The sequence below is a fragment of the Neodiprion lecontei genome, chromosome 6, assembly GCF_021901455.1.
Source record: "Neodiprion lecontei isolate iyNeoLeco1 chromosome 6, iyNeoLeco1.1, whole genome shotgun sequence".
NCBI lineage: Eukaryota > Metazoa > Arthropoda > Insecta > Hymenoptera > Diprionidae > Neodiprion > Neodiprion lecontei.
Window position 1 is genome coordinate 23,685,965 of NC_060265.1, and position 22,152 is coordinate 23,708,116.

General features: G+C 41.7%; 1 protein-coding gene across 15 annotated transcripts in view; it reads right to left on the reverse strand.

Annotated features, from left to right (window-relative positions):
* The window catches only part of LOC107222399 (protein groucho), a 57,300-nt gene extending 35,823 nt beyond the window's left edge, over positions 1-21,477 (reverse strand). For 4 of the 15 annotated variants that reach the window (XM_046742905.1, XM_046742904.1, XM_046742903.1 and 1 more), the window contains exons 1-2: positions 20,953-21,477; positions 19,641-20,386 (exon numbers count right to left, since the gene is read on the reverse strand). In XM_046742905.1, the coding sequence (XP_046598861.1) occupies positions 19,641-19,676 (36 nt within the window). In that variant the 5' untranslated portion in view covers positions 19,677-20,386; positions 20,953-21,477. Of the gene's footprint in view, positions 1-19,640; positions 20,563-20,780; positions 20,904-20,928 lie in introns of those variants that run through there. The other 11 variants (XM_015661757.2, XM_015661755.2, XM_046742906.1 and 8 more) reach the window with 9 other exon arrangements.
* Positions 21,478-22,152: the final 675 nt, after the last annotated feature.

Below are 22,152 nucleotides of genomic sequence, written 5' to 3' on the forward strand. Positions count from 1 at the left end.
ATACAGTAAACATATACCTATGCACATATCTCTTACATCACACGGTGAACTCATTTCCTCCTTCTCCTCCAAGTATGTAGGTATACCCTGCATACCTACATAACACAGCAGCGTATATAACCATCTAATGAATACAGACGCACCCTACTACTACTACTACAGGGCCGGACATGTGTCACGATGGTTCTCGCGGAGGGTGTACATGAGACATATTACACGACACATACACACATTGTAGAGGAAAACGTACGTACACGAGGTATACGTCAAAGCCGGAGGTAGTCGTATAATGTAATCGGATTCGCTCGATACGTCGCCCGGCATATACGCGTACTTACGGGTTACACGCGTGTGCGTGTATTGCGTACACGCGGCCGCACAAACGCCTGTACAATACGTGTGCCATACGTGCTACACTACGTGGTACGCGTGTCGGAGCGTGCATCCCTGCAGCTTCGCAGGTTGCACGATGACAGAAGTGTAACGTGGGTGGTTCGTTGCACGTGTGTAGATGTACGAAAGGGTACGACGCGATCATGCGTGGTACACTTGTAGGATGTAACGATGTGAAGTCCGAATCTCTCGTGCTTCGCCTCTGCGTTTACGTTAACATGCAAATACGTCCGTTATGCGTAGCAGAGAATCAGCGGCGATGATGACTGTTGTAATTATTTTATACCGAGGTTGTAAGGGTGGGTATGAAAGAAAAACTGAGAAAAGGGGGTCAGGCGGGGAACGGACGGATAGATGAATCCGTGACGCAAAAGAGGCTTATAAATACTTGAGCGGAAACTTAAATCATTCGGTTCCAAATTTAACTCCATATACACACATGCGTACCACTCTCGGTATACGCGTATAAACACGATGGCGTTATGGGTTATACCTATACATGACATACCCCTACACACGTACCTATCAAATCTCGATTCATTTATTTCCCGGGTATATTATAATAAACGTCATTGGCTCGATCCCCGCTATGAAATATATTACACACCTACCTATACATGTATCTATGTACGTATCCATGGCGTATGGTATATAGCCGTTTACCTGTACCACAGACACGGTAAACGGCGGGGGTTTCGGCGGCGGCGGCGGACGGGGGAGGAGGAGGAGGAGGAATCGCGTAACACCGCAAGAATGTACACACGATGACTTATACATATGCCCATATATGACGTAGGTGTAAGTCACCCGCGCGTATAGTTACGAATATATATACGTGTGTGTGTGTATATACCTACCTATATATAACTATTCGGCCCGGGGCATCGGCGGCGTTTCTACTCGCATATCGATTGCCTGCGGAACTCGAATGTTTTCAACTAAAATATATCGGCTCCTCCTCGGAGGGTGGAGGGCGCGGGGGTGTTCCACGGTTCAACCGTTACACTGTCACTGTGATACGGATTATAGACCTACGACCCATAACCCGGCGTGTCACCCCCCCCCCCCCCCCCCCCCCCCTTCAGACCGGCGGCAAGCCCTCAATTGCCGCAAATTCATTCTCCGTCCCACTCTTGCTCTCTCTCTCTCTCTCACTCTCTCCTTCTTACTCAAATCGCATCCGAGGCGTAATCATCAATCATGTAGAGTTTTAGAGTCTCGTTGCACAGGTATATTTAATTTTCACGAGTACCAATTAAAATTCTGTACAACTTCGGTGTATATGTAACGGCAAACGTTGGGGTGGGAGTAAAAAAAAAAAAATAAACAAGTAAATAACCAATCTGCAATATCCGGCGTGTTTGTAATGATTTTGAATAATGTTGGATTTTTAAGATTATTCTATCATGCGACACGCAGCTGAAATTTCAGATAATCATAAATATGCAAAATGACGATTTTATTTACTTCAAATTCGTAGCAGACGTTTAAACAACACGCTCTGACCAACTTCAGCCTTATTAATTTATACGACTATCCCTCGGGCAAACATTCCTCCAAAGTATTACGTTTTATTTTACCATTTAAATATGCAGTAATTCAACCACACTCGACGCGCACGCGATCGACCCCCCTCGATTTTTTCACGCTTGGTTGTACATAAATACATACGTACGTACACCTACGTGATAGATTTCCGATTTGTTCGCCTTCTCTTTCCTTTTTTCTCTCCTCCTTTATCGAAGCTCCATATTGGCGGTAGACGATGATGATGAGGAGGAGGAGGAGGAGGAGGAGGAGGAGGAGGAGGAGGAGGAGGAGGAGGAGGAGGAGGAGGAGGAGGAGGAGGAGGAGGAGGAGGAGGAGGAGGAGAAGGAGGAGGAGGAGGAAGAGGAGGAGGAGGAGGAGGGGGCGGTGGCGGTGGCGGCCGCTCCTCATATAATAATAACCTAAAACCAATCGACCGATCTTCTCGACGATGCGATTACTTTTCGAACTGAAGAGACTTTTTCAACATCTTTCACAATGATCGCGAAACTAACGTAAAATATTATAGCATATAATTTTTCTCCAAGTAGTAGAGTATTATATCATTGACGTTTAATACGTACAATAAAAATCGTACTGTAGCAGACAAAAAAAAAAAAACAAAAACTATCTGGTACAACGAAGTTCTTCCCGTTCCCGCATCGCGGTAACACCAAGTAAGTTGTTTCACGCAATTGCGGTTAAATTTTATCAGCAAAACTGCCTTTCGAAGCGAATCGCAATTCAAGATAGTACCGATACTTCTCGGCTCTGTTCTGCTCTGCTGAATACATAACAATGCACTACAAATATATAACAATGTATAATACTTTCACGACATGTTATACGAATTGTCGCATAAGTATATGAGAAGAGGAATGATAAAAAAAAAAAGTTTTTTTTTCTTTCATGACGTCACGCTTGAAGAGAGGCGCTTGCGTTGTGGATTATTTCTTCTTCTCTGTTTTTTTTTTCATTTTAGTTTTTTTAAAAACTTTTTTCAAAGACTAAAAACAAATCGAAAACAAAACAACGGTAGAACGCGGCTTGTTCCCGTCTGTGATAGATTTTATCGCTCGACACCGTCGGTATGTAATATAGGTGTACCCATGTATATGCATATATATATATATGTATATACGGGCACAACCATTAGTAAATATGTGTATGTGGAACACCAATATTTGTTATGTGTACCAGGTCTCTAGAAATAAAACGGTCGTGTACCTATACAGGCCGACGCATCGTGCACCAACACCAACGCACACGGGACAGTGAGAATATAATAAGAGTTATGAGCGTGACTATAACGAAAGGCCCGAGATAACCTGTAATGGTGGGCAATATATTACTCGCTGCCTTATATACCGGCCGTTTCGAATAATTCCGCGTGAGAATAGAAGAAAAGGTATATCGGGAAAAAAGAAGAAAGGAAAAAACATATAGCATGCGATTATTCCATAAATTCATACAAAGGTGTAACAAAATGATATATATATATACACACATACGTTAATGATACGTGTGTAATTTGTTGTTTCTGTGTGTGTTTTTTTTTCCAACGATATTTAACTGATTGTTTCACGCGATCGAATGAACTGTAGGTGTAACAATACAACCCATGATGTGTAGGTGGACATGTGTGTACCTTTGGTATATGTGTACGAGGCATTCCGTGACATTTCGATCAAGATTCTGCGTCGATGTCTAAGATTGGCTTTATAATTTTTTTTATGAAAGTAAATGACGAAAAACGCGACGGCGTTTCTGAACTATGATTTGAAAACTTGAAACAAAAACGCCAATTTCTAAAATCTGTAAAAGTTCAGAAAAATCTTACAAATAGATAAAAAAAAAAAAAATTTCAACACCCGTCGAAATACGGAGATTTCATAACTTCAAAAGGTAAATAAGAACAACAAGAAAATAAATTATTGTTATTATTGGATTTCATTTTTGACGTAAGAATTAAAGTAAAAGCTCGTTATAATATGGGCCAAAAAATATCCATCAGAAATTTCGTTAAATTTTACATGATTTTTCTGAATTTTATCAGATTTTAGAAAGTGGCGTTTTTGTTTCAAGTTTTGAAATCACACTTCAGAAACACCGTCGCGTTTATCGTTATTTACACTTTCATACAAAAAAAAATGATGAAACCAATTTGCTACATCGACGTAAAATCTTGATCGAGACGTCACGGAATGCCCCGTGTATGCGGACCTTTGAAAATACAGCGTATCGAGCGTATTAATAACATGGCTGCAACCATCATATCCCACCCATCAATCGGTAGAGAATTATACAAACTGCAATCCAGCATTGATTATCGAATTAACAATCGAATTATATCCACCGCCTTGACAATGTCCACACACAACACACGCGTTACTCGCTTGTATATGTATATGCATGCATGTGCATACAGGGTGTACGCATAAACAGGCGTCGAAATCCCGAGTGAGAGTGCAGCATTATACAAACTCTCCGCGCGTGCAGCGCTTCGCAGCGTTCGTACGTGACATAATACGTGAAATCTGTTAGGAGGATGTTGAGCTGAGCTTTCACGCAGGTATAATATTATGGAATAGACAGAGCGGCGGTATCGAACTGGGTGTCGATGCGGCACCCGTCGACTGATTGTGAGTGTAAGTAATGCCGTCATTATCCCTGGCGTATAGTTTCGGCATTACCTATACATATAGGTGGGTACCGTAACGAGCCGATGATCATTGATCAAGCAAATCCTCGTCCAACGAACAAACGTCGAACACGCCGGTCGCCACGGGCGTAAGAAGGGTTTATTGTCACTCAACGGCATGTGTGATCTACATATATTATATCACAGCTTATGCCAATAATTCACGCCACGCAAATAACACATTGTTACATACAATACCCTCGTATATGCGTCCAGTTTTCCGGGTGAAAAATAAGGCGGTCGTAAATAATAAGAAACACTCCGCGGATTAATAAATTCATGTCCCACAATCGATAACGATTATTCATCGATATCGTGCACGAAATGGGTCATCGATTGGTTGCAAAAATTAAAAACGAAGCGTAAAAATTGAAGACAATAAACGCGGCAAGTGCCGCAAACGATGTGAGGATGTACATGTGATATATGTAATGTACATATTATATGCAGGTATTCGTAAAAGCATCGAGTGAGCATCGCTATTTAACGATCGGTATGGTGGACGAGACGAGGCGGTGTGGTTAACCACACCGTAGGGGCGTCATCTCCGCATGCGGGAAAGATCGAGAAGAAGGGAAAAGCTTTCCTTGGCAATATCGCAAAGACTGTAATAAATAGCAGGTATGCACGTACCTGCTTCGATGCATGTATGCAAGCGCGTGTAAAATGGTGTGTCGCGATATGTATAGACACGTGTCTGACTGTGTGTGTGTGTGTGTGTATAGATACCGTGCAGGGTGTCGAGTAAAACTCGCCTATAAAAGTCCGACACTTAAATGTAATATAGGTAGTACTTGAACGATCTTATTTTTTGTAGGATGTTTGTTTTACGCATAAGTTTGTTTTTTTTTTTCTTTTTTTTTCTTTCTTAGCATTTCTCCGTTCGTACGGTGTAAAAAAACATTTTCTTTCGTCGTTGAGGAAAGAAAAAAAATTGAAAGATCATGGAAGACGAATTTTTACCGGAACAAGTAATTACGACCAGTCCCCAAGCCGATGTCAGCTGATAACGCGTTCAAAAACATGCAGCCGAAACACAGTTAAATTGTGCTGTACATGTATGTGTATATTTCATCCGTTGACGATTATACGATGTTCCCGCGGTGTTATTGATTTTCTTACATGCCAATTCGTCGTAGCCGGAAGGAAAATACTGGAAAATAAAAAACCACGAAGCAGAATTGCTTGACACTTTGGATATGCTTACGTAACGGATCCGACAAAAAAGAAAGAAAAGTAAAACGAACCGTACGAACATGAGTGATGTACGTATAACGCGCGTTATACGTGCTTGCGCGGTACTCACTGGGCAGCGAGGTGTGAGACTTGAAAAAAATTATCTTTCGCAAAATAAATAAAAAAAAAAAAAAAAATTGGTAAACAAAAATAGCAGGAGCCAGCGGCGATAAAAAAAAAAAAAAAACCAAAGCGTTTCCTTTCATTCCCAGTTTATTGTTCAACGTTGAACCCGTGACCTCCCACAGCATGAGCTTGAGAGACGTTGTGTACACATACATTAGCCTGTATACGTGTAACGCGTGTATACAGAGAACACACTCTTGAAATAGAAAATAATGATAAAAAAAAAAAAAGAAATAAATAAAAAAATAAAAATAAAACAGAGATAAAAGGCAGAAAAAAGAAACGGAGATAGAAGGAGGAGGAGGAAGCCTAAGATTATTTATGTAGGTGGAGATCCCGGTGGTCGTAGTCTCCGTCCGTCGGTCCGTCCGTCCTTTCGTTCGTTCGTTCGTTCGTGCCTCGTGTGGTAGCTACAATACGTCAGACGATGGTGATGGTGGTGGTGGTGGTGAAGGTAGTGCTGGCCGAGGGTTGGCAGTTGGGAAGGAGGCAGCGGAGGCTGCTTGGCACGCGGAGGAATGCTTCTTGGCATCCAGGGGTTCTCGATCGAAAAGGAGTTTTCCTCGCCATCTCGGCCGGCCGTCGCGGTCGTCCTTCCTGAGTGTATAAGCGACCCTCCGTACTCCGAGAAGTGCGCCGTGCCACGTCTCTACGCACGGTCGATGAGTAAGCGCAAAGAGGAGAAAGAAGGCAAGAGAAAGGTTATAATGCAGAGTCGGAGAAGGAGAAGATGAAGACGAAGAAGACGAAGCAGAGGATGAAGAGGATGAAGAGGATGAAGAGGATCAAGAGGATGAAGAGAGGAAGGAACAAGAGAGGAGAGGGTGTAACACAGTCGTACGGATCCTCTCCTTCGGATCGCTATACGTCTTGCAGGTCGCGGTCGCGATGTCATAAATCATATTACAGAGAAAGAACCTCGGCGGCGGTGGCGTCGCGTCGGTCGTCGTCGGCGACCGTGTCGTTATATCAGAGCTTCAACATGGCGGTCTACGTGTATGTATAAGGGTATAACTCGTAAGTCGGTCCTTACAGCCGCCGTCCGACCGCGTACACAATGGCTATGAAAATATGTAACCTCGGTATTTCTAGTTGCAGGGCCTCGTGCGATACGTCCCGCGGGATATGCACACACGCATATATATAATATATATATATATACAATGCATACACGTAGGCATATGAATATGGCGTCAGAGGATGAGGTGGTACAACCACGTAACAAACACGCGTACTCGACTCGCGGCTGCATGCTGCCGTGCCGCTGCGATAACGTCTGTATGGGATCCCCTGGACACGCAGTGATTTTGGCCACTTGACACTTTGACGTAAGCATGGTGCCAAGTGATTATTCGATTTGTTGGATTGATAATAGATTTAAAAATTGTAACATCGTACATCGACGTGGAAGGATGTTACATTTCATTGGATAAGATTGTGTATTAACGTCGAAAGAAATCAAGTCGCAAGTAGGTATGTATAACACACACGCGTACGCACGCAAATATAAAACTTTTAGTATCCTGCTGCAGAACAGCGAGTTAAAATGATCGTAAATTTCAGAAACGGCTCTGCCGCAAGTTGAGAAGGTGAGGAGGGGGGAGAGGTTTCTTCGCTGCAACGCGTAGATGTATGCGGAAAAAGAAATTGTAAAATTTCACACTTAACGATATGCATTCAACTTTATATTCCAATATTTATCTCAGTAAATATACATATATGTATATAATATAATATAATATAATATAATATAATATATATATATATACATAGGTATATAATTTATCGTCGATGGAATAAATAACAGACAAAATAAATTATACGATAATCGGATAATCTTTTCTCCCTCAGCCGATCCTTGTTCGAAACACGGGTACGTCAATTACCGAGAGAAGGGGAGAGGAAAGTGAAGGCAACGGGAAGAGGGGATAACATTAGACAAAGATTCATAAAATCGTCGGATAAAATAATCGAGGTGACGGTAGTTGGCGCTTGTAATCTAATGGCTGAAGCACGATGTGTTGATTGTATTATACATATAATATGTATAATACAGGTACACACGGAACGCGGGAGAATTGTGAGGTAATCTAATTTTGGGTGTGAGGTAATAACAAGGCTTGCGGAAAAAGTGGCATAAGTATTCACTGCAGTTTGCATGTAATAACAGGCATGTGTTATCTGCATATATGCGTGATAAAATGCGGTGACATGAACGAGCAACTGTGTGTTACATGCGTAATAGCGACATGGCGCTGTATTTCCTTTGCATCGCGCCATTCTTTGCGAGGATAGAGAAGAAAAGCGAGGTGTGCCGTACGTGTAACGATGATATACAATTGATTTCGCATATGTGGTTTAGTACAGGTATAAAAACATCCATCGTCCATATTTAATAACGCAGTGCGAAAGGAATAATACACGAGATTGTGCCGAAAGTTACCAAGCGACAAATGACGGTGGAACCCGAATTAAATATACGTGCGGTAATTACGACGACGTATCTTTTTAATTGCCTTAAATAAACACGTAGAGGCAGCGACGAATAGCAGGCCAGATGTTCTGTATTGTGGGGTTAATTAATAGAGCCTTTTTCGAGCTGAAGGTAAAGAAGAAGAAAAAAAAATGGAGGTGAGAAAAGAAGATGAAGATGAGAGAGCAACAACAACAGCGGCGTGTGCTCAAAGATATATGACAATACTGTAATTATTTGCTTAAAATTTACACTGCGCTGGTAATTGCTGCCATCGCTACCGCGAATAAAAGTATTCGAAAAAATTTCTAGACATTTCCACATTTACCATATTTCCATGTAAACAGAGGTCAAAGTTACAGTGTACCTAGCCGCTAGAAAGAAAAAATCGAATCCTCGAGTTTTTTAAAATGACTTTCGAAGACTTGAATTTTCAGAGCATACAACAGGTTTACCGTTTTTGGGACAATCCTAAACTTGCGAACAAAGGATTTTTCCTTCTGAAGCTGCCTCGTTCCATAGTTAACATAAAAAAAAATACCAATCATGTAATTCTAGCTTGTTAAAACTCTCAAATTATAATTTATACGGTGTAGATCAAAATATGTAATACATAAATCGTATGGTAGCTCGACTAGTGAACTCGAGGAGCAATAATTAGGGAAGAATGAAACGAGTAAAAAATAATACGAAATAAGGAAAGATAAAAAAAATAAAAAAAAAGCCAACAACAAAAACCAGAATAAAATATAAACGATGAAAGAATCCGTGCGAGAGAACTCGAGGTGTGATATCTCACGGGATTATACACGTGGATCGTTAAACACGAATAGGGTCTTATAAGACCCTCAAAAACATGTGCAGCGCGCGCTGCAGGTAGATATGTGCGTACATAAGTATACGTGTGTATAAGTATATACACATATACGAAATAAGAACGTCGGTCCGAAATTCCCTGCCTCGAAAAGAAAAGTTTGAAGGGAAAAAGGAGAATACAAAGTAAGCAAAAAAAGGTTAGCGTTCCTCCCTCTCATCCTCTCACTCTCTTAAATTTACTCAACCGTTCTATTCTCACTGCAAACTATCCGCAGCTGTGGAAGCGTGCAAAAATTGTTCCTGTCGCAAACGGCACAGATCGATCCTCCGTCCATCTTCAATAATGACTTTCGCCCAATTATCATTCCACGTGCTATATCCAAAGCGTTCGAAAGAACGAGGACGAAGCCGGTAACGTTACCGTAACGATACATGTTTAGGAAAAGTCGCCAATTCGCATTTTAATGACTTTTCGGTATGTGGTAAACGTTTAAAAAAAAAAAAAAAAAATATCCACTAATTCACAAAATCCAACTCCTCATCGTTACGTTAACGTTACCAACTTCAGTCTCATTCGAAAGAGCGATACAGATCGTGTCATACGTAACATCAGGCAGCAACGGACTGCCGGATCCTCCTCGGTGATGCTTCAACGCTCAATCTCCTCTAATCAAGGTTATGGATGATGCGCTATCACTTGCCTAGGCTGATGTTACGCGACGAGCCTCTCTGATTATCGCGAGTTAACGTCGTCTGTGATCGTGAGCAAGTCTACGAGTCGGCGAATCGAATCGCGTCGCGTCTACGGTGTTCGATTGACAATAACGCGACAACTGTCATCGGCATCTTCAAAAGCCGTCCATCCGCGTACTTTGTTGAGAGGAAAGAGCAAAAGGCTTAGTTTTATTAAATTTCTAGTTTTCAGTTTTTACCTCGTTAGTTTAGTTCTCGACCAAGTCTTCAACCATACGGTTGTGGTTGATTCGTTCCGATACATATACTTATTCAATCATTTATTTGTCTATTTGTCTATTTATTTATCAGTATATTCGACTGTTTTAATTTTATTTCTTCAATTATCTGTCCATCCATATATCCATTTACCCATCTCTATCCCTCGCCCCTTTTCGAATTCTGAGCAAACAATCGGCCCCATCCCACCATTGAGCTTCAGGTTTAGGGCCAGTTCTAGGGTGAGTATCTCCTCCGACTGGCACACCCCTTCTCGTCGCTCTCCGCTCTCCGCTCTCCGCTCTCCGCTCTCCGCTTTCCGCTTGCCGGGGCGAAGTCCCGGGTCCTTGTTTGACATGAAAATGTAAATGTTCAGCCAGCCTCGCGGCAGTGGTTCTCACAACCTTCCCCCATTCTCGCCTTCGAATTACAAAAAATTTCATCCGTTTGCAGCAACGATACGACGATGAATGCATCGTCTCCTCTCCTCTCCTCTCGCTCTACACCGCGCCGCAAATCCACATTTGCAACCAACTCGATTGGTTCCCAACTAAAGGTTTTCGTTTCAAATTACATACGTATAAACTGCCCAGTACAAATACCTCTCGGATTCTAATCGCAAACACTTTTGAATACATCGTTAAAATCGGATTTAAATCCAAAAGATTCATCAATCAAACTCCTCCACGACTAACGTCATACTATATGCGTGTAATAAATTTGTCACAAATTCTTAATATCTTTTGTTGGATACAGAGTTTGAGCAACGTTGCCCACGAAAACCAAGATATATATGTATATATGTATATATAAAACATACATGAAACAAAGAGATGACTACAAGAAACAACAGAGATTTATCCTTAGAACGAATCGTACCAAATGAATTAATACGTTGCATAATAACAAGAGCATAATTGATACGAATGAGAACCACTGGGGGGATTTCAGTGGGCGGCGGTGGTCCCCTCATCAAATGCTTGTCATACCGTTCTTACCCCAAACCCCCCATCGCTAACCTAACCGATCCCCACAACCCCTCCTCCTCCTCCCCCACTTCCACCTCCTCGTCCTCGTCCTCAACCCCGCGGCGCCCAACGGCTCTCGCTCTCTCGCTCTCTCGCTCTCTCATCCCCGCCCCTTTTGCCGGCGTCTCTGCCACCCTCGCCGTCCACCCCTGGGCCACCCCGAAACCCCGAAACCCATACGCCGTGACTCCCCCCGTAGACTATAGACTAGACCCTGTTATGTACCCACCCCAAAGCCGTTGGAATGATGCCGCTAAAACCTACCAATTATTTAGGGAATGATATGGTCAGTTGATTTCGTTGTAATACGCGTGGATTTGGATTTCGATTTGGATCTTGATAAACACAAGGTGTAATCGTTTCTTTACGAATAGTTTGTCGCGTTTTCCCCGTCTTATCGCCGTTTCTTTTACAATAAATTTTCATTTTACACTACGTTTTTACACGGACCGTCGAATTTGGAGGTAAGCTTTTATCTCGGTACACGTAGCTATAGACGAGGTCAATAAGCCGGGCAACAGTCGAAATTCCTCGACTGGAGTACATCGTTTACGAGTTTTTAATAGCGTAACGCAAAATATTCGTATTAATCATTTGGAATTATAAAACTGAAGAACTAGCCAGATCTTTACGAATCAGAATGACAATTACGCATAATTTACATATGATTCGTCCCTTCCTGTTCGCAGGATTCTTTTTATTTCTATACACTTCCATAACTATAACAACTTAAGAATAATATACCGCGATATAATATATTATAAAAAGAATAGGTACGTAACGTATAATAGGGACAACTTTTAGACCGCGTCAAAATCTCCGAGTGACGTATAATAACAACATAAGTTTGAAAGTGAGAACTTTATTCGAAATACAGTTTGTCGGCATCGGCGAAGAGAACGAGGGAAGAGAGTCGAGGTATAGTCTTGTAACCAAGAAGTTATACATAGGTAGTACCGCACCTACACACAGTGTTGTGCATACACAGGATAAGGCGAAGTTTTCCCCACCGAACTCAAATATACCCTTATACCATTATTTACATTGCCTTCGCATAGCTACGTATACACACATTATCAGTTATATGTATATAACATGTATGGTACACATGGAATGGGATGAGATAACTTCGCGTAAAGACGAAAAAAAAAACAATGTATGTATTACACTATCATATTATATATATATATATATATATATATATATATATATATATATATATATATATTATACAAAATGTAGTGGTTTTTTGGTATATACATGATATTGTGCTCGTTGGATGAAACTATATATACCGCCTAGTGACAAATTATCTTCTCAAATGCTTGCATTCCGATGCTATAATACAACTCGGACTACAAGGCAATCTCAATTTCACGCATTGCACCTCTGCGGTCGGTCAACTTTGATACGTACACACTTTGCCTTACGCGGACCCAAGTTTTATAAGGAGTGGTGAGTCCGATACGACTAACAGATAATTCGCGACCAAATACAGTGCAGGAGATCGATTTAATATTAAATTAGTGAATCACGAACGCTGCGCTAATTCTGTTCTACCAATTTCTGGGTTTTTTTTTTTTTTTTTGCAGTATTTGTTGTTTTGTTATTTTTTTTTTTTTCAAACCCCGTCCAGTTCCTTCTTTTGTTTTAGTTTTTGTTCAGCGAGATTTTCAATTTTCCCCGGATTCAATTCGCCTAGCAATTCACCGAACAATTAGCCGGAGCACAATTTGATTAGCGATTGTCATTCGAGTACTTTATACGAAAAACATTTTTCATCCCGTACAACGTATATACATGTATTAATGTACGTTGTACGTACGTACAGGCGTGCATAACGCACATTCGCAGCAGCCGAGCTCTGCAGGCGCGTGCAATTTATTTTTTAATCTGCACTGTGACTGGGGAAAAAACGAAGCGAAAAAAATGCAAACCTCCAGATACACAGACGTTATTACATTGATACTGATATACGTATAACTGTACACATACACGCATGCACACCTGTGTATACATATATACATGTGGCGTACGCAAGAAACGTAAAAAAAAAAAGCAATCGGAAATAAACGAAATTGGAAACGAGGACATCTTTTTTTTTTGTTCCGGTTATTAACGCACGAACTCAACCCTCAATAATACAACGATTCAATTTTTCATAATCAAAACTTGTGTTCTATGTGGTGAAAACGTAAATTACTCTGTAAAACGTCAACACCGTGCGACATAACGCTACGCCGACGAATGTGAAAATTGTGCAAATTTTCGAAACAACGATTTAGAAATGAAGGCAAATTATTCAAACAAGGTGTAGAACGAAGAAACGCTGTACTCAAAAATTGAATGAAAGAAAAAAATTAGAACTATCTTAAAACAATGGTTGCGCTTGTGATGATATCATGCATATATATTGTATATAATGTATCGTACAAATCGCCAGCTGAGTAATTATTTAAACGATATATTTACATAACGAGTAATGACAGCGGGTACGGGTATATAATAATGTAGGAGCTGGATATGTATAGGATCATAAATATTTACGTTACGAAGTTTACTGTATATTATTATACACATTACACCGATGTGTGCAGCAGCAGCAGCAGTTAAACCTGCGCGGTTTCAAATTCACTCCATACATGGTTGCATAATTGTGGGCGCCGTCGAGCGGCCCGTGAACGTATTCTTACAAAATAGCAACGCGTAGTGCGAAAAGGGAAGAGAAAGGAATTATTCAATTCTGCACGCCGGCGGCAGAACGAGTACGCGGCGCATATCGTATACAATAGGAATTCTTTCCTTTTTATCGTATCGTTTTTATTTTCCATTCCAATTCATACTCTTATCCCCAGTCCCCGCATATAAAGAGGATAAATATAGACGCTGGGATCACGCGTGCAAATTATTATCATTTCTTCAGCATATGATAAAAAAAGAACAAGAACGTATGTAACAAGCCATGAATCCTGCGTGCGAATAAAATCTCATCGTTGCAACGATGCCGGTCGCAAATAAAATCACGCGTCGTCAACGTCATCATCGTCATCGTCACATCATCTTTTCGTAAGCAATGCGAACGCGTTACACGTATTATAATACAAGAGTGACAGAGAGTGCAAAGTCAGGTTACATAAGTTGCGTTGAGTTGAAGTTAAGTCAGGTCAGGTTGGTCGCGGGAAAAGTTCATAAATTGATTTGATGAGCCTGCAGTGATAAAGGGAGAGCCCAACAACGGGGGACGGAGAGGAGATGATGAAGAGGAGGAAAAAGAAGAAAAAGAGGAAGAAGGGGTCGATCAAGAAGAGAAGCATCGAGGGACCCGTCTCTTCTCTATCAAGCTCTCCATACCAGCCAGCCGTAGCCACCGCTAACGTAGTTTTATAATCAATTAACATAATCTGGTTCACCCCTGGCCCCCTGTTATACGTATACACCGTCACTCCCGCTCTTGCACGCAGCTATTTTAGGTGTGTATACAGTTATACCTATACCAAACCCTCCCTGCCTCCCTTCCGAGCCCTGTTAAACAGACGAGAGGGCTCCTCCTCCTCCTCCGGTCGCGTCTTTACGATTCACTCGTAAAACGTAACTGCAAATCCTTTCCGGTGTCGGTCTTACGCCCGCGGATTAATCTAATCACTATTCGACTGTTATGTACACCGGGATATTTATAAACCCCGTGCTGTACTGACCTGTTAAATAAAAATGTACGTACGCCTGAGGGTGGTTTGGGAGAAAAGTTTTTTATTCTTTCTCGAATGTTGGCGGTGCTTGATAGAAAATTGATCTTCCCGAAAGATTGGCTCAGGTCGCTTTTTTAATTTTTATTTCCCATTCATTTAGCATGGGGAAATTCAACTTTTCGATAAAATGTTACAATACTCGTAAGCTGGTCAATATTTTTCAAATGAATTTCCAAACCTTTGAAACAAAGCATAGTTATCATCAATTATCGAGTTTTCGGATGACTTTAATGTGTGTTCTAATGATGTTGACTACGCTTTGTTACAAAGGTTTGGAAAGCATAGATATTTGTACACATTTATAGCTATATATATATTATACACCACCAACGGGATGCAGAGTATTTTTATGTGTAAATGAAACTTTTGAACCTGTTTCCAAGAGAAACAAAATTCGTTTTTGAAACACCGTAATGTATACATACACAGTGTTTGTATGTGTTACACAAAATGTAATAAGAAAACATATTCGACGAAACGTTTTTCGTATTTGAATTTTTTTAAGCTCGTTGAAATTTTCTTCGACCGAGTCGTTTTTTTTTTTAAATGCAATTTGAGGAAAATTTTTTTTGTCCAACTTACTACTTTTCAAATCGCAAACGCGACTGCAGTGGCAATGCGACGCGACCCAAATATGCAAATCATCATCTTCAGCCGCGCCGCGCTTTCGTAACTTGAGAGCATATGAATTATTCAATCGGTTGTTTAAGAAACACACCCCTGGAGTTATATGATTTTGGTCAAACGGAGGGTGCAAAGCAGCAGACGAGAAACGAACTCGACTCAGCCACCGCGCGTTTCACGATTCTCCGCGAAGCAATTAGCGCGATGACAAGGATAATGGAATAAATATATCTAAATGAAAGTAAGAGAATTGTTTAAAAGAGGCATATATTATACGACTGACAATCCAAACTATAAACGTAATAATTAATACTACCGCCCGATTCAAAGTGTACATATTACAGAATCCTTTTAATCAAGGTTTTGATAAATACTATGCATATATCAACCATCGGATAATCATTATTGATCCGAAAAATCGATCGAGTGTAGAATAAAATTGTAATTTGTATTCGGTTTAGTCATGGTTCACTGGGATTCAGCCAGATTGAAGAAAGCAGATTTATTGGTACACGAGCTAAATAACGGAGATAGCATCGATATGGTAATATAAATGTATCGACAAGCGTATGCGCGAAATTGATATATGCCAAGGGGTATACGTAAAAGCGTCTCTCGTTTTTACCGCGATCCATAGCCAATTTTATCGTTTTATACTCCACCCAGCGCCGCTGGGCGATAAAACAGCTGCGGAAACTTTGACGCAGTAATTAGAATCCTTGCAGCAGGACACACGATGCTTTAAGGATGATCTTATCAGCGAGGTTCCATCGGCAAGGAATAGAAATCGCGAGTCGCATTCTCTACCTTTGGTATGCGTAAAATCAATGCTGTAATCACGACTAGCCGTCGATAGTGAATTTATTCTCGACTCAATTCGTCCTGTTGCTTGCTGTTTCCGGTCAAGAGAGCAGCTACGCTCCGTTTCGTTGATTCTCATGTCCGTCGTCCGTGGAAGAGGCGAGGATGACATCAGAGACTGCAAACACTTCCCACACTTTTCATCCCGAACTTCAAAGATCGGATCTCACCACCGACCTGTACCGATTCATCGAGTAATCAACGACGATCGATATCGTTCGTTTTGTCTTTATATTACAGGCTTGCCTACCAATAAACTTATTAATTTCACCAGCCTGCTGCAACGATTCACGGAGAACCAAACCAATCACAATTATGACTCACTCAATCAATCGCTGTTACGATATACCAAATGCTGTTCTACTTTTTTCATCGAAATATTAATCTAATCGACTCTGAGCTGAATTTCCCACCGTAATTCAACAAATCGATCATCAACTTATCTCGGAGCGCTAGAAATTTCTGACAGCTTTCGCACCGAGGTACCAATAAGCACGTTACATCTAATTTAAAAATCAACCAAACAGAACAAATATTCAGGTAGTGAATATTACAATCCATACATACATTGGTCGTAAGAAATAAACGTTCAAGTCGGCAAAAATCGCGGTGTATCTAATTTTCAACAACGAGACGAGAGAGAATTCCTGCAAATTTCAATTTTCTACACGAATCGATGACGCTCGAGACTTTAAGACGTTAGGTAATGCAAACGAATGCTGATTAATGCTTTGCCAACTTTCGAGGAGAATATTTTGCCCGTCATAAATTGCTAAACATACAGGTAGTCTACAGTCCATAGGGTATATGAAACAGGCAGGGCACACGCAGTGTAAATATAACAAGAATCATCGACATCACGGATTCTCTTTTTTGGTTTTTTTTTTTTTTTCTTCTCCTTTCCCCCCCAACATTTTTCATATGATCACGTATACTTTACTTCGCGTCTGTCTCATCATAGACCTATACGTTTAATACTTGTAGGCAAGAAGCTATCTCGGTAGTTTGAACCGACTCTTAACGACCCGTGGTAAAAATTAATTCGATACAATCCCGTGGAACGAATTTTCGCCTTATACACAGGTTGTAACGATAAATTCTGTACTTGTGCCTCGGCAGCTGTACACCGTCGATTAAATAAAACGGAAACAGCTAGTGCGACAAAGAAAAAGAGAAACGAACAAAATTGCACAAACGATAACGACGCGGCAACGTTACATAGAAATTATACAAATTGAACGGAAATTACGACTAGACTTCTCTTACCTCGCGCAACGGAACAACAAAAAACGAGAACGTTGATCGAAGCTGTATACCTACGTACGTAAATGGAGCACACGTAAACACGAGCATAGGATATGCGCGTACCTACGTACGACCGACACGAATAAGAAACGATTCCGGGTTACGTGTGTGTGACGTGAACGAGGTTATTAATTCAAAGTTATCGAAAGTCGCACGAGGCGATATAATACATTATGCAACGTCATATCATCAAAGGACGTCGCAGTCTACAAAGTAAAACCAGGATATAGAGGGAGGAAGGGGTTGCATGGTTCGGGATGAATTGGATGTACAAGTCGCAGCGGCGAGTTCGGTCACACATGTGCGGCGCACACAGGCGTATATGTATGTATACGTATGCTCACACGTATATCCAAACACGTCTGAGGATGAGCTGACCGCCGTGAAAATTAATTGGTCGTCGCCGCTGCCGCGTTTCCCGAACGAGAGTATAGATTTTTATGTCACCGTCGAATCAAACTTGATCGTTGGAAAGTGTGTCTGATTGTGAGCAAGAGGGCGAGATTATTTGACTCATTAACCGTCCTCCGTGTTCCTCCTTCCTTACGTATTCCTCAGTCTTATTCTCATTTTCCTCACGCTCCTCCTACTCTTCTTCTTCTAGTACGCGACTTTGTAGTTCGTTGGTCGTTGGCGTTAAAAGCACGCGCGCATTTTCATGTCTCACATGTTAATTAAGAAGAGGAATTTAAGCGGCGGATAGTGAAAGAGATGACGAACCAACTTCGACAAATCGAGAAAGAAAAAAAAAAAAAGGAACGCAGTAATGTTTTTCCGTAAAAAACACACGCACACATCGTCCAGATCCTCGAAAGAAAATCGATTTGTTTTCTTTGCATAAAAACTTTGCTACGAAAATTCTTCTATTACTCCGGTCATCGTCAGCACCGTGGATTGATCGAAAATGAGTTGCAAGTTTTTCCGACCAAATGAAATAAACGAAAATAGAAAGAAAAGAACCGGCTATACGTATACAATTATATAGATAAATACACGTGTACGTGTAATAAATTCGTTAACGAGTACAGGCGAAAAGCCAAAGCCAATTATACGGGTACGTACTCGCGAATCGTACGCTCGATTCAACGCGACTTTTGACCACCGCACAAAACTACGTACACACATATTGCAACAGAATAAAGAAGCGTATAAATATTCTCAGAATCATTCCTCCTCCAACTTCTCAACAGAGAGCGGCGACGAGGAGGAGGCGGAGAAGGAGGAGGACGAGGTAGGTATACGATTGTTTGGTTTATACTCCATACTCCTCGCTCCGCTCGCTCCCCACACTCGCTATCTTCCTTTATTCCCTCCTACCATTCCTTACACGTAACTTCTTTTTCGTTTCTTTTACTCCTTTCTTTATTCCCCCTTTTTTTCTTACTCCCTCTCGCTCCCCCTCGTCTCTCGCAAACCCTCGTTCAATTCACTCGCTCGCTCGCTCTCTTGACCTCACTTAAACCACGTACCAGCCGTACACACACACCGCGAAGAAAAGAAAAGAAAATAAAAGAAAAAAAAAACTTAAACATCTCCACGTTTCAATAAATGTTATGCGCCGTGTGTTCAAACCTAATGCCGTGAGCGGCGTTGACGGAGTTGGTTGAAATTCCAAAGATTAAGAAGAAGAAGAAGAAGAATAAAATAGTGATAAGAATACAACACCGCACACAATGAGTACCTAAACAATGAAAGGTGAATCAGGGAAATATCATCACCTTCTTTCTCTGCCAACAATAACAGAGCCGTAAAGAAGAGAATTATACCCAATATAACGGCGAAGCGAAAAAGAGAGATAAAACGATGTGCGAGGAGAATGAAAATTGAAAAATAAAAATTAGGGTAATACTTACGGGAGCGGATGGATGTCTCGCCGGCGCGGGGTACATCTTAATTGTTTCCAATACTTTTATTGGCGGCGGTGTCGGGGATGGGGGTGGGGGGGCGGGGGGGGCGGGGAAGAGGGGGAGGATATGGGAGAGGTGGGGGGATATTAAGGCGACTGTCAACTGCTGCGACGTCGAGTCACTTCATTGCTAAATTTAGTAGGTAAATCTTGAATCGCATCCGGGACTCCTACTAATATTTCCACGTTTAATCTCCGCCTCGTCAGCATGAAGGTTTCACCTCACTAAACTATCGTTACACACCACGCACATATTTTCCGAACGAACTTTCGGATTTTTTTTTTCTTTCTCACAAACATCCAGACGTCCGTACGCGTGCGGCGTTCATATGTTTCACGCGCTAAGAGTCGTTTCTATCCTATTGTAACAATTTACAATTTTATTTTACTTGTTATTCGTTTGTTTTTTGAATTTTTTTAATTTTAAGTTTTTTATTTCATCATACACCTTTCTTCAACTTAAAATTCACGTTACGGAACAGAACGGATATGTGTTTATTACAACAATTCACAGGCAACACGTTGACCCGAGTTTTATGACTGTTGGTATTGTTGTTGTTTGTAACGTAGAGTTTTCTTGCGAACACCTTTCGAATCAATTCGTTGTATTCCTTTGTCTACGGTCAGTAAAACGTCTTTCAACCCGATGTTACGAAGAAAGCAGTCACGCGATTATCATTCAGAGCGTCGTGCCTAGATAAATAAGTTGAATTTCACTCGATGTATTACGTATATATTAGACGAATGTACGACGCAGGGTTTTATCTGTTTGCCCATCGAATGGTTAACATATCGCGGATCAAACGCGCTCCGTTTCACCGTATTTAAGCCCTCGTCGATTACTGATTAGAAAAAGAAGCGATCGCAAGCTAGGAACCGAACGAATAAGAAGAACAAATTAAAGTATCAATAATAGCAACTGATGTCGGTCTAGCAGCAATTTTTTGTCAGCTCGTTTGTTTCTTATTGTCAATTCGATCATCCGATTGTGAGTAAAAAAAAAAAAACAACCGTCAAAACTGATACCGTTCAACGTGAAAACACGCGAATGAAATCCATCCGACTTTTGGCCGTAAAAATAACTCACACTCAACACGGGTGGCGTTGCGATCGTAGATTAAAAAGTAAAACGTTTTACGACAGGCGGGAAAGTTTAAGAAACAAGGAATAAAACGCGACGAAAATGAAAAAAAAATAAATAAATAAAAAAAACAACCGAATAACGTAAAACGCACGTTATCAGCTGTTGCAGTAAATACCGGAAGCGGCGTTCCTCCCCTTCACTTTTTCATTTGTTTATATTCGCGATTTTCGTTTTGTTTTTATTTATTTTTTTTTTTTACGTTTAACGCAACGGGCGGAAGGATCGCCCGCACATCCCGATGCAACTCTATTGTTGCCTGCCCCCTCTCACTTCTTCCCTTTCGCGTTCACTATCTATCTCTCTTTATTCTCTCCCCGCGTCGCACCCCCGCCACAAACCGGGCGAAAACACGCACAACAAACTGGAGGGCACTTTTCACGAGCACGAGCACGAGCACCAGCACAAACGACACGGCAGCTCCGTCAACGACTACTTGTGTCGACTTCGCTGGGTCGAGTTAAGGGTGACGAGGATAAGAGAGAAAAGAGAGAAAGAAAGAAAGAAGGAAGGAAGGACCAACGATTTCAAGAAGCGATCGACGTAGATACGTCCGGCAGAACCACGCGTCACACGTCACGGAACGTTCTTCGCCTGCGAGGAACGACGCTCGACTGCTGGGGGCTGGAAAGTTGGAACGTGTGAACGCCGCTTGCCGCCGCGTCGAAACACACGACACGGAACGACGGACTGACGAACCGTCTCGTCCCCCCCCCACGCTCACGCTTTCTCGATCTCTCTCTCTCTCGCTCACGCTCCCGACAGGCGCGCGCATCCCTCGCTGCTCTTCTCTTCTCTCTCCCTTCTCCGCACAGCCGACATAACGCTCAATCTCACTCTCTCTGTCGCTCTCGCTCTCTCTCTTTCTGTCTCGTGCTCGTTCAACGAGCGGGCGGGCGTACCGACCAAGTCTTCTCCTCCTTCTTCTTCTGCTTCTTCTTCTTCTCCTTCTTCCTTCATGGCTATCTCCCATTACCGACCAAGTCGAGTACCAAATGTTGCGCTGCTGTGTCGGAGAGAGCCGGATGAGTGCAGCGAAGTGCTGAAGCGAGACGGCGCGGGTAAAGAATACTGGTGTGTGGTGTTGGTGGTAGGGGCCGGGGGAGGGGGAGGGTGTGGGTGAGAACGAGGGTGTGGGGAAGAGGAATGGGAGGGGGATTCGTTGCGCGGAAATTATAATACATACTACGCGTTCCGAATCTCCGATGTGTTATCACTCATCATCTTACCTCCTCCGCCGTTACCCATACTGTGGGTACATCTATTTATACATAATACATTGGTATATATACGCATACATGTATATATATATATATAT